This window comes from Pararge aegeria, chromosome 17 (assembly GCF_905163445.1).
Source record: "Pararge aegeria chromosome 17, ilParAegt1.1, whole genome shotgun sequence".
In the NCBI taxonomy this organism is placed as follows: Eukaryota; Metazoa; Arthropoda; class Insecta; order Lepidoptera; family Nymphalidae; genus Pararge; species Pararge aegeria.
In genome coordinates, this window is record NC_053196.1 from 2,632,190 (window position 1) to 2,647,101 (window position 14,912).

At 36.1% G+C, this 14,912-nt stretch overlaps 1 protein-coding gene across 1 annotated transcript in view; it reads right to left on the reverse strand.

Moving 5' to 3' along the window:
- LOC120631306 (frizzled-10-like) overlaps nt 1–14,299 on the reverse strand; it is a 39,763-nt gene extending 25,464 nt beyond the window's left edge. The window contains exon 1 of the mRNA XM_039900807.1: nt 13,624–14,299. Coding sequence (XP_039756741.1) covers nt 13,624–13,803 — 180 coding nt within the window. The 5' untranslated portion in view covers nt 13,804–14,299. The remainder of the gene's footprint in view (nt 1–13,623) is intronic.
- Nucleotides 14,300–14,912: the final 613 nt, after the last annotated feature.

The window sequence follows — 14,912 nt, forward strand, 5'->3', positions numbered from 1 at the left end:
CGCTAATGATAGGGTCCAGGAACCTCACACCTTTTCCAAACAAAAAATTCCCAAAAATTATAAACTCCAGACTAATATCAAAGAGGCCGACGATATAATGGAATCTTATCAGGGGAAAACTTGGAGATAAAACGGAATTGTTTTGTTTTTTGAGCAGTAATAATGTTTTATACGATACCACTGGTACAGTGCGTTGTGGTCTCTTATAGTGGGAAGTTCCAGGATCGATCCTTGGCAGGGGCACTATGGGAGTTAAAAACAACTGAATTTTCTCTGGCCAGGTGTGGCGCGAGCGACAACGACAAAGCGATTTAGCGTTCTAGTACGATGTCGTATAGGAAATCCTTAGGTGTTTCAACTACTGCAGTACTCCGAACAGGTTTGCTCGCTACCATCTTGGACTACATCAACGCTTACCACCACGTCAGATTTTAGTAATAAAATAGGTATGTCAGTCATATTAAACCCATATAAATTTTTTTTTTATTAATAAACCAACGAAAAATTTTTTTTTTTTTTGAGAAATAATAATTAAATAATTAAACCTAATTGGTTTCCACGCGACATCGTACCGCAACGCTTAATAGCACGTCTTAGTGGATATAATAGGGCGGGAACTAGCCACAGCCGTAGCCAGACCAAAAGACAAGAACAGAGAAAACTAAGAAATTTCAAATTTCAATTTCAATTTCTTATTTGCAGATTGAATTACATAGTTGGTGGGTACAATATTATAATAGTGCTACATGTCATGTCTTTACAATGCTCAAATTAGAAATTCCACTAACTTGAAACCGCGCTCACCGCTGCGCCTGAGAGGTCGTCAAATATTCACTATTTTTATAGTTAAAAGATGAATTCGATACCTTTATGTTCCAGTGTATATTTATGGTGTTACGAACCCGTTTTTAAATAACTTAGCACGTTTTTTAGTAAAAAGACCTTTGTGCGTCCGCCTACCTGCTGTAATTAGGGGCAATTTGTAGCCCCTCGGGGTTCGGTTCGCCGTTTCGTGTGCGGTTGGGGTCACCACGATTGAGGCGCACCGAAATCGGTTTCGTTAAGAATAGGCTACATAAAAATGTACGGAATTACAGTTTTGCAATAGTTTTTTTTATTTATTTACTTTTCATTTATTATTAAATAGACAAATTCACACCATTTTGTATCTAAGAAAATCTAAGCACGCCCTATTTCATTGCTGGTGTTTAGGAATATGTAGCTATTATATAATAACATAACATAAACATGTCTTGTCATAAAGGCATTTAAAAATTTTAGAAGACATTGTTAAATTTACAGTAAAATGTTCGTATGCAATTTATTTATTTTACTCACACCTGAAATATCTAATGGCATATAGCTAACTATATAATACTTGTTTAATTTTGTATTATTCGCTTGAGCTGTCCGCGAGTTCATTGGCGCTTCATTAATATTGCGTAGTGAACGCACAATGTTTTATACACTTTTTTAGAATAATGATCGCCCAGATCTGTTTGTGTAGGAAAGGACAACATATTTTTTTCCAGGTTCTATTAACTCTCGAGAAAGGTATAGGCCCTAGTCCACAACGCTGGCCCATTGGTGGACTTCACACGCCTTTGAAAACATTATGGAGAACTCTCAGGTATGCAGGTTCCCTCACGATGTTTTCCTTCACCGTTGAAGCAAGTGATATTTTAATTACTTAAAACGCACATAACTTAAAAAAGAATCCTAACTAGCTATCACCGCTTCAGTGATGATGATACGTATAATAATATTCGTAAAAAGCGGGACGATTCTTTTAAATTCACATACGATGGTCACAAAGCGGCCGGAGCGCCGTTGCCGAAGGCTGCGCCTAAAGTTTAGTCGGAGATGAGTTTTATTGCTTTATGAATTATGATACGTTTATAGTTTGAGCAGGAAGTCAGATAGGCGATGGTGCTTTTGTTAAAACTAAGCGCAGCCAACAAAAAAAATAGCTTTTACAAGTATGTTGTATATTGTATCTAGTCATATATCTATTTGTGTACGTAAGTGTAATAAACTTATTTTTAACTATCGCATACGTCCTAACTACTACTCTGTACTATTGTTGTACCTATTCTCCTTCATTCTCAAACTCTCTCCGTCTCCCACTGATTGTGTACCAGATCGAGATATAAATAAGTGGTTCCTTATCCGCATATTTGCTTATTTATGATTCGGTTACTTCTTTTTTTTTGGCACCGAACTGAGTTATAGAATAAAGAAATAGCTTAATCCCTAGCCAGTTGACGTTGAAAACAGTGTATTCAAAATTCGAAATAAAACCCATTTTGTTTATTTTTCTAATCAACTCTACAGTTTTATGTCTGCTATTTTGTCTTCTTACAAGTTGTAGAAACCTTTTTTCGGTTTATGGTAGGCAAATTCCACAGCTTCTATGGAGCACGTGGCACTGAATTCATGAATGATGTGCAATAAATTAACTATCATACAATTACTGATGTAATTCATACAAAATCAAGGGAATCATCCACGGAACTATACTTGCATGATGTAGCTTCATAGTTCAAAGTTAAAGTCAATGACCGCTCCAGCATCAGATGGAAGATCCGTGAATGGACCGGCCCACTACACGATTTAAGATAAGTGCCTACTTTTGACAATTTTACTAATTTTTAACTAGTACAAACACGAGTGAATTTGAACTCATAAAACAATGAGAGAAAGTCTATTTTCGTTTGTCTTTTTACCTGTGCGATTAGCGACAGGGTTGTCGACAATCTGAGTAGACTGTACAGTTTATATATAAGTGATACTATATTACGTAAAATATAAAAGTGATATAATATTTAAGTAAGCTATTTTATTCGTTTCATGATGAAACAGTTCCACATCAGACTACTGTTTACATAATAATTAGGTATGAGTATTTCTTTCATTAACTTTCAGAAATCATATAAATCCGTTTATTACGTAACTGAAAAAAATAAATTCACATTTAACGTTATATTTCGACTTATCACTGACTTTACGTAATACGGTAAGGAGAGTAATGTTGAATTTGCTCTCCTTTTATGTTTATACACTTATAATTGTTGAATGCATTTTCGCTGAAAAGGAGTTGTAGTGTGGGTTAATAAAATATTTATATTTCGGTAAAATCTTTTACAGTTGATATTTATATGCCAGACTGTAAAAACTGGATGACATTTTATAGTGACTCTCCAAAAGGCTTAAAATTATCACTTAACAATTGTAGGCGGTTTTATAATGATGATATCAATCATTCAAAAATGACTTCTTCTTCAATACGCAAACCCTAATGGCTAAATGCTTTTGTTTTGGCAGTACTAGTCCTAAGAGTTGCTTCTGAACTTAGATTTGAACTTTCATGTAACTCAGTCCACACAAAACCGTAGAGCTATATTAAGCTAATATGTAAGTTTATCTTTTTTTTTTTGCTAATTCGTTTACAAGCGGCAACCCTCGTGTACACGTGATAGCGACGAAAAAACTTTTCTCGTTACAACAATCGTGATGCCCTAAATCTAAACGCCAGTTAAAGGCCAATTTAAACTCCCTCGCAAAAAAAAGAATAACGGTATATTTTTATTGTTATCAAAAAGTTTTAGGTTGTAACTTTCTCGATGACAAAAAGTTCCTAATATTAACGCAAACTCTTTAGCTGTGTGCGAAGTCTTCTAACCAACTTCGAAAGAGGAGGAAATTCTCTATACTGTGGAATGAAGGGTAACTCTGAACTCCGTGATTTCAAAACCAATTTAGAAAGTTTATACATACTTTCAGATCGGCTCTATAACTTTTTTGTATGATAGGTAGTTTAAGTAGTTTGGTTTTTAAATAAAATGAAAAACTATACGATCCACATGGATGAAATGGCATATTTATATACGTGCACCTATTCATTATTAGGTAAATCGCATTTTAGACAATAATAGATTTTACATTTTTGCAATTATTAAAATAGTAGTACTTTTTTTTATTTTCGGTCTAATATTTTTTTTAAACATTCAGAACACACATTAATAGGTACGTAGGTAATGACTCTACATATCTGTTGATAAATGATAATAAAGAGTTTATCACAAATTATCGAGATATAATCAACGATAGCAAAATAAAAGATAGTCTGTCAGCTGTTGACATCTCGTGACAAGATATTAAGGTAGCGTTTATGAATAATTAGACGCAGTCCCCAGCATGAATCACACCACAAGTTGTGACGTCACTCTCAAGTTGGTTGTGACAGTACAATATGAAGAGCATCTTCTAGTAGGGTAAGTTTAATGAGTATCGGTAAATAATATCAATAAGTGATACTAGGTATCAGTATAGAATCAATAAAAGCGATAGCGGTATCTTTTGATGGGCATATTTTCATTTGTATCTTTGATCACTTTAAGTGCTGGTTAGTATGAGTGACGATCCCACTTCTGATTTTTGTGCGAGGTCTATTATGAGTGTGCAATTCGCGCTTTTATTCACAACTTTGACCTGATTTTGATAACGGTGCCTTTTGGCACACAGCCTTTATTATTAGAATATAGGCGATAGTGGGCGAGGGAATAAATTATTCTATTATATATATATTAATATGAATATATCTCACATTATGTAAAATATTTTTTTACTGTATTGCAAATGGCAATACTATAGTAATTATAATTAGTCGTACAAGTTATCTATTTCTCTAAATAACTTGTACGACTTCGGATTTAATGGGATGCAATCATTAGGATGATCGGTTGCATATGAGGGCTAGACGACCCAGTTTTCCATTGCTCTTCTTTAAGATAAGCTATAATATTTCTGTGCGCGACTTTTAAACAGTATTAATAGTTTCCCAAGACAGAGACAAAATCATACAAGAATTCGTCTATCAATGAGAATATTTCTCAAATCTGACTTCGTGGTTCCACAGTAAGCTCAGAGCTTCGAATGTAAAAAAATAATGAGTTCAGTTTTATTATTACTTTATTATACTAGATATATATAATCGATTACCTAGGAGACTAAAATATCGAATGTAAGATAGAATTCAGTGTCAAAATAGTCAGTGGAAAATCTTTATTAACATTTATCAACGATCCCACTTCTGATGTTTTAATAGGATAAACTTGTACGTAACACTGTTGTCCGCAGTTCAGCTGCGATATGGATCATAGCATATCTTTGCTAACATATATATAACTGACAATCCCACTTCTGTTTTATGGACAGAACCTACCAGAGAAAAATGCGGATGCGAGTGGAATCAATAACCACCAGCGCTTTCATAAACAACGATAGCCGATAGCGGTATCTTTTGGTGGGCAGCCATTTATTTTTATTTATATCCCATATCGCTTAAGTGCTGACGTGTATCGCTAATGCGCGATAAGGGCTTCAGAGGCGCCGCTTGATAGTGCCGCGTGTGTGGAGGATACACAATACGACACAATAAATAGGGATGCCGGAAGTGCTAAAAAGTATCGATATACATTGTATCGATATTTTATGGAAACATAATTCACTTGGCGCGACATCAGTAGTCGTAAGTGACTTCTGTCGCGTGTGTAAAGGATACACATTACGATTCTATAAATAGGGATGCCAGAAGTGCTAAAGAGGATACATTGTATCGATATTTTATGGAAAGCCAAACCACTTGGCGCGACCCCTTCAGTCGTTAGTGACCTCTTCGGTAATAAAAACACACAGGGAAAGGAACTTTGATTGCAAATTATATGATGCGATAATTATCGCTAAGCTTGAGTGTGGCCATCACACTTTGCTGTATGCACACGAAGTTTATAGCGATAACGTGATATAATGTGTCCGAATACCAGTGCCTTAGGTGAGTAGGTACTTACTTACTGGTGGTTTTATTGTATTATAATCTTGTAATCTTTAGCGAAAATAAACGTCCTTAGCGACGAATATCGCTTCCTGTAGGTTTTTCAATACATGATATTTTTGAATTATAAATAGTTTTCGTCATTCGTATAAATTATTAGGAACGCGTTGTAGCTAGGAATCAATTTTAACTCATGGTCGTGGTGTTATGCTTTCTTAGCAATAGTGTTGACAAAAAGAACCTTACTACGTTTAGTCACTAATAAGGTATTTTCATAAAGCTCTGTGTACTGTTATGTTTTCGATATTTAATATCGAAATAGCCAAAAACATCGATATATCGATTTATTTTTTTTACAGCGAGCCTAGCATTCAATTCTACTAAGCCGGTACACGGGTTAACATTGATGCCGCATTTCTGAACGGACTGACAAGTGACATATGTTATCTATTGTATGTCGCTTTTTTAATTGCTTGTGTATATATATTTTTTGCTCTCTGTGAGGCCACCTGTAGTGCAAGCACGTGGAAAGAACAGTTGACATTTTTTACATTTTTGAAGAGTTTTGAGCCTGAAAGCCAAAAGAGCAAAAAAGAAGAGGATTGTATAATAGACATTTTTATTTATATTATTTGTACCAAGGTTCTTTTTTTATTGAAGACAATGAATTATTAGACTGGATTTTTGGAAATTGACAGAAATAATAAAATATTAATATTTTCATTTAAAAAATTGCATTTTCCCGTCTTACTTATATAACTATACTCTTTGTATGTTATTAGCTAGTAGGCTATCTATAACAACGCTGAATGTTAGTTTAGTTATAGAGTCACAAAATTTTGCCTAAACGACAACTTGCAAATATATAAACTACCCGTACCGTAAACGAACCGATGTTCTTGAATGAAAGAATAATTAAGTCAGTTTAAAATTAGGTCTTAAGACTTGTCAGTTGTTATTTACTGACTGACAGAGATAGCTGGGCCTGAAGATCCATGAAATTTTATACACAGATTTCCCAAAATGGCTTCGGGATTCAGGTATTTGCGTTGCGTATTAGAATTAAGGAAGCGTATTAAGTGCGTATTAGGTGTCTACGGAATATCAAGTAACTAACGGTGCAGGTCCTTACGAGTTGCATGGTTCAATGGTAGGTAAGTGAGGTAAGAACTAAATCGAATAGTTCTTGAGCACACTCTAAAATATATCTTTGTGGAATACCTATTTTGTCTTATTATATTTAGATGACACCCGGTTGGCGCAGTGGGCAGCTACTCTGCTTTCTGAGTCCAAGGCCGTGGGTTCGATTCCCACAACTGGAGAATGTTAATGTGTTTTCCAGTGGCTGGGTGTTTATCTGTATATTAATATTATTTAAGAGTATCATATTCATAAAAAAGTATTAAGCAGCTATCTTAGTACCCATAACAAAAGCTACGCTTAGGGGCTAGATGGCGATGTGTGTATTGTCGTAACTCGTAGTATATTTATTTATTACACTGTACTAGATACTTCAGTAATCAGACTGGCCATCTTAAATCTGTGTAATATTTCTCAATTCAATTCTTGTTTATGACTATTTCTCAAACACTGACCACTGGGCTGACTGCCTGACTGACTGACTGACTGACAGATTGGCAAATGACAGTACAAATGTTATCCCCTTTCGAAGCGCTACATTTGACACACGGAACTAATATTACGAGATTTTAGTTATTCAAATTTTAGTTCCTTGGATAATCGTATTACAACTTCATAACTTACAGCGACAAAATGGCGGTAAATAAATGTAGACAAACAATAACAGCCTGCACAATCATATCATCATATTCACCGTTCTTATTAAAATAAATAAATAAAAGAAAGAATAGGGTAAGAAGTTCTTCCAAATCACACACGTAACACACACATATATAATGACAGCCTGGAGTACAGGCCTGCCCCAACAGGAGCATTTGTGCATAATCACCACGCTGGGCAGACGGGTTGGTGATCGCAAATCTAACTTGATTTTAATAGAAGAGTGGTGGACGCTGCGGCTCGTATTCCTTAGTTGCCTCGTTCGGCGTACGTCACCCGCGAGAAGAGGAGAGATCGAGACATTTAAATTCTGATGTCTTCACCACACGGCACATGGTGGGTAATTATTTAACGTTATCATAAAGTTCCATTAATGTACTGAGCATAACTCAAGCAATACTCAATATAGCATGTGGAAAAATAAATCGAATGGCTATGTTCATTAGATAATTTAAATTCCGACCGAATCATACTAAACGAAAAAAAAAACCTAATTAAAATACGTTTTACATTTATACTGAATCGAATTTAATAGCCCTTTTATAAGACGCCGTACCTACACAAGAACCAGTTTGCTTTTGTATCCAATGAAACTAAGGGTTGGCAACATTGCTTCTAAATGATCAACTTAACGTGTTTTTAAATAAGCGAAAACTTCTAACTTAGTTTTGCTGTGCGATGTAGGAGTAAAACTTAACTTAACTTAACTTATAATACACATAAATAATTAACTTATAAGTATTTATATGTATTACATATATTTATAAAAATATTCATCAGCTATCTTAGTACCCATAACTCAAGCTACGCCTACTTTGGGGCTAGATGGCGATGTGTGTATTGTCGTAGTAGGTATATTTAATTTGGTAACATTGCGCCAGCCCTGAGTCAGTGGCCGGACCGGGCAACGAATGGCGGCCGCTGGCTTTGAAGCCGAGTCGCAATCAGCGTCTTGATGAGACAGTGACGAGGCAGAATCTTAGTGCGAAACCTTCGCGTGGTAAGGCCAGTTTCACTCTGCACTTCGGTACTACTTTAGCCGAGCGTCGATTACTGACAATGACGCACGTGTCTTGCAAAGGTTGTTTATGGGTGGTAAACAAAATCCTTAATGATATTATAAATGCGTTTTGTTGGTTCGCACCTACCTTTACGCACAAACTAGATTTTTTTTTATTAAAGTTAGTTGGAATGAGGGAGAGTAAGATAGGCTACTTTTTATCCCAGAAAACCCACGGTTCCCACGGGATTTGTAGAAAACCGTAATATACGCGGACTAAGAACGCGGGCAATAGAACTAGTACTAAAAAAAATGCCTTTAATTATTATTTCAGTGATAAGGGCGCCTTTTCAGTCGGGCACTATCTTTGTTTTCTTGCAATCTTTTTTTTTGTTTTGTTGCAATGTAGTTCTACTGACTATCTATCTTTTAAAACGTTAAAATCAAACGTTAAAATGGTGCTAGCAGTGTCACAAGCATAATTAACTGCTTTTATTATACCATTTGGATTGGTAAAAGATATACAGCACATATATAATAACATGTATAACACATAGCTTAGAAAACGGTTGGACGTTGGGGTCCGAAGGTGCTGGAATGGCGGTCAAAGGCTTTTAGATGGAAATAGTAATTATTAAATTTTTATGCCCAGATCTACGCTAGTTAGAATGATCCCTTACAATAATGTAGGTATCGTGTGGATAATCAAAGCGCGCCGGCGCATGCTCACATGTGGCGATGAGTCAAGCACGGTCGGACATCAAAGGAGCGCGCCTTTGTTGATTTCGCGATAGCTGGGGTATGCTAACTGCAAACGAGTGTTTTGCGAAACTAGTAAACTTTGTGCTGTACAAGCATTTGCCCGCGATACTGTTTGCATGGTTATGTATTCCTGGTATAAAATCTAGCGTGTCTCTTTTCGATTCTAGTATTTTGACGGCCCAATGGCGCAGTGGGCGGCGACCCTGCTTTCTGAGTCCAAGGCCGTGGGTTTGATTCCCACAACTGGAAAACGTTTGTGTTATGAACATGAATGTTTTTCAGTGTCTGAATGTTTGTCTATATATTAGAAGTATTTATGTATATTGTATATTATTCATAAAAAATTTCATATGTCATCTTAGTATGTCATATCACCTTAGTATGACGTCTTAGCATAACACGAGCTACACTTTCTTTGGGACTAGATGGCCATGTGTGTATTGACGTAGTATATTATATTATTATTTATATTTATGCAAATAGGTATAACTTCAATAGTGCGGATACCGCTCTGATTATGCTCCGTTGCTGTGTGAAAGGGCACCCACTCCACTCCACTTAGGCTTACTATTTGCGTGCAATGCTTCATCTTAAAAAAAAAAAATTCAAAATTATTAATTCTTACCCTGTTTATAGTGACTCTACCACGGAAATAAAAATACGGAAATAGACTCTGCAGCGAAAAAGCTGACAAGAAACTCAGCAGTTGCTTCTTCCAAAATTAACAATTAACAATTTAACATATTTTTTTCAACTACAACAGAAACAAGCGATAAACAGCGCCGTAAGGTATGATGATATGATCAGGGTAGGTATATGGCATCAGTAATAACCTTCTACTATTTTATACTAACTTGTAGTGGAGATATCCTTAAAAAAACCCTCTCTTAATATTTATAATAAGCACCAATTTATTGAAGGTAGGTAGAAACCAATTAAACTCTTATCTCAATCGTAAAAGTATCCGCGTTGCATCGAGCTGTTTCCGTGCCCAATTCAATCGCGCAACGTAATATTACTCGCGTGTGAACCAGAGCAATTCAGAAAGGGGAAATCTGAGGTAGCCATTTCAAAAATCACCCCTTCAGTAAGTGTAATAGATAGGAAAGAGAGCTCTGTACTTTTAGGGCATGCATATGCTGTTTGTATGTATCATAGGATGAGAATAATTTTTATTCAAAATTCAAAAACGTCAAGTCTTCTGCGTGTAGTGACTCTACCACCGGTTCGGAGGGTAGATTCTACTGAGAAGAAGCCGGCAAGAAACTCAGCAGTTGCTCTTTTCCAATATCAACAATTTATAATTTACATTTTAAAATTCATTACAAATTACAAATTTAAATTGGTATTTGTTTAGTTAATATGTAAATGTAGTACCTATGTATGTTCATGTAAGTTCAATTTTTTTTTTTTGTAACATACTTTATGCACCATCCACTTTCCACTTTTTTATCGGCATCGTACGCTCAGGTTGCCTTTTAAAGATCACTTTTAGTGATAAAGCCGCCTTTGCACCCTAGCACTAAGTACTATTACTGTTTTCCTTGTATTTTTCCTATTGTGTTGTGTTGCAATAAAGTTTTTCTATTCTATTCTATTCTATTCATTTTTCTATCTTGTGAGAGATGAAAGCGGAGCCGTATGCTTCCAAGCAACCTTGTCTTGCCTTATGATTGTAACGATACATTTATACAAAGTGAAAACCGAAATAAAACTTCACAGGCCTTAGAGGTACATTATGTACTGTCTCTGAGGCTTATCTGTAAAACCGAAAACCTAAAAGTTTTCGATTAAAAAAATGGTTTTTACTAAAAGAAATCAAATACAGAGCTAACATCACATGCAAAATGAAGATCATGGGACTCCTACTATGCGCGTGACGGTCTTTTTATTTCAATAGGGTTGTCATAAGTAAACACTTAGAATAAATAAGATAATAAATAAATAATAAATATACTACGACAATACACACATCGCCATCTAGAGCCAAAGTAAGCGTAGCTTGTGTATGTATGAGCACTAAGATGACTGATGAATATTTTTATGAATAATATACATAAATACTTAGAAAATATAAACACCCAGACACTTAAAAACATTCATGCTCATCAAAAAAATCATCATTTTCCAGTAGTGGGAATCGAACCCACGGCCTTGGGCTCAGAAAGCAGGGTCGCTGCAATCTGCGCCAATCGGCCGTCAAATGTTTTGAATGTTTTGAATTCGTTTGTATCGAAAAATAAATACCTATGCTTCTTACGATTTAATATTTTTCCAGGGTGATTCCTTATGAAATATACTTAAGTATCGTTCAATATTATTTTGTAATACTGTTACACGTTGTATGATAGAAACAGATACAAGTCGTTAAAAACTAGTCAACCGTACGCTCGTAAAAACCACCCCCTTCATAAATTATACACCCTGTGACGTTGAAAGCTGTGTGAACTGGCTTTAGTGCCGCAGACAAGCGATTTAGATGCGAGATAGAACATTGTTCAACGATTTATCACCCTCCATTATTCGTTTGCGCCCTATTGGGTAGTTATGTGATTTTATAATTAAAAAAATTAAGATCAAATTCAAAACGGTGTTATTTTTTGATTGTGTGCAGTGAACCTTAACTTAGGTTTAAAGACTTTATTCTCCAAATAACATACTGTTACAAGAGAACTTCGAACTAATAATATTCATTTTTAACTCCCGACGCAAAAATGGCGGGGTTTTATAAGTTTGACGTGTCTGTGCGAGTGTGTCTGTCTGTGGCATCGTAGCTCCAAACTGGATGAATCGAATTTGATCTTGTTTCTTTTGTTGGAAAGGTGAATAAGTCGGGAGTGTCGCCGCCACCAAATAAGGATTTTTTTTTTTTGTAATGAAAGGTCTTGACTAGTGGAATAATGTTAAAGCTACAAGATCGCCCTTAACTCCACTCTCACCTACTGGTAAGATACAGTCTAGTCCCTAAGATAATAGGTATACAATTCTGTCTCGGTAGAATCTTCCTCCCAAAACGGTGGTAGAGTCACTGCAAAAATACAGACTTGGGTTACCTACTTGAAATAACAAAATGTTATTTTCACAAATTGCTCCCAGGATTGTGGAGGGGTCCGCTAGACATTGCGACCGCAAGCTCGTCAAAATTATATTAAAATTACTCATAGAGTCGAAGAGGTAGAGATAACATAAATATAAATCGCAGTATCGTTAAGCCTTAAATGAGTATAGTAGTTATAGTATAGTTATACCATGTGACTGTCAATTAATTATAGACAAATAATTAACAATAAAATAAAATTGCGACTATAATTAAAGATCTAAGCTATCCTATCTCTTAAGTTGGAGCAGACTGCTCACGGTGTGCCAATTTAATTTAAAATCGGTTAAGTAGTTTAGGAGTCCATCGCGGACAAACATCGTGACAGGAGATTTATATAAATTAAGATTACTAGGTACATTACACTTTTACATATTTTTTTGCTTGTACATTACTAGGTAGGTACTTATATCTCTCAAATAGCTTTTATAAATACAATATAGGTAGGTAGGTGTTATAATTATCTATTGAATAATAAAGGTTTATAAGATTACCCTCCCACCTAGATTAATTATCTACATCATCGTGTTGGTAATTGACGCTACGGCCGTGCCTAGTTACCACCCTACCGGTATAAGTTCCGGTACGACAATCCCTACCTATTGGTTGACTATCCTATCATAACAATTCAAGCGACAACAATAAAAGCGATTTCATACATGATTGGAAATTATTCCCATACTTCCATAGTAGTATGGCACAGTGTAATTTTACCCTTGCAAGGATCAGTCAAACCCGCCCTTAAATAAATCTTTAAGTAATAAGGTCCCATAGGGTAAACATAACATTAACTTTATCTATACAATACATTCATCTACATAAAGTTAGGGTAACCAAAGCCTGTCGAAATTTAGGACATCGAAACTTGGGGCAGTTTAATCTAAATTGTTTCTCAAATTGCCCCAACCCTTTAATCCACAGATTGCCGCAATCCTTTTTTAGGATTGCGGCAATCTGTGGACAGCCTTACTGCTGGACATCATTAAATCATTCATGATTAACAAAATTTAAAAGTTTGTTCTTGACCATAATACTAGTTGGCTCTGAGTTCATATATCCCTAAAAAAACTTCAAGTAAAGGTACCTATTATGGGCCACTAAATTATAGTCAAATTTTAAAAGGGGACTCACCGCTTCTTCTGCTTCCTTTTGATCTCTATGTCCAATGAGATTGGGCATAGCGGTCCAGTTGTACCCCAGATCCTGGCACTGGGACAGCTGGATCCTCTCGCACTTCCCACCGTCCGCCTCCTCCTGGCCAGCAGCGAACATCCAGACCAGAAGAAAAACGCACAAAATCCTCCCCATCATAATGTCACAGTAACCAAACTTAATAGAACAGAAATATTTCCTCTCATATTAAAAACTCTTCAGTTATGTTAACACTGAGCACTATCGTAAAGTTTTAGAAATAAATTGTTCGTAGCAGCACACGTCCTTCGTCGAACAATACACGCTGCGGACTGATTCAAATTTCGAATATTGTTTTCAGCGGAGCGGCAGGCGGTGTCTCAAAGGCAAAAGGAATGAAACCGGTCGGCCGCTCGCCTCGACCGGTGCGTTCTCCGGGTTCTCTCTATAAAAGTCTGTACGCATGAGCAGGGCATTATGGAGAGGAAAAAAATAAAAAGGTGCCTAATTCGTGCATCATGCATGGCTCAACGCAATCAGTGGGAGTAATTTTGTTATAAGCATCCGTGGGTGAGAAGATTCGAGACAATGATGAACATATTAAATTGAGTTTGCAGCTTGAATTTACTGCGTAGGAAGTAATAATTTTCATTTGGGAAAAATGTAGCAATAATGCCGATCCGTTAAACAGCTTTGTTACTGATATTTTTCGTTTGGAATACTCAATCCTAGTTAATTGAACTAACTCTACTTCATCTCTCTTTAATCGTTGTTAAAGCTAAAGGTAAGAAGTTAAAATCTGTGATATAAAATTGCGAAAACAAATCCCTTCGTAATGAGCCCGGAAAAGTGTGAGAGGTATACCTAATGGCCTTTATCGCTCACTCTTTTATCTCCCAGGCATCCCAAGTAGAATACACAATTAGGCCCCTTCATTACATCACTCCAATAACACCTTTAGAATGTAAATAACGCAGCACAATTCCCACTCTATACTTATAGAGGTAAGAGAAAAAATCGATCTACAATCTGTATATCTTCGTCGGTGTTCGTTGCCAGTTTACGTTGAACTTGGGTTGGAAGGGTTTCTGTTTTATCTTGAAAGACATAGAGAGCTCGAGGTGTGGTGGTTAGTCGTATGAATAGATGCATTGTGAGAGCGGGACGGGGCGAATAAAGTCAAAGGCGCCGCCGCTGCGCGTACGCAGGCCGGACGAGAGCGGAATGCTTAATTAAGGACGCATGCGTGGACTGTGGGGTGTGGGTTTTGGTGCAATTCATGAAAAAGA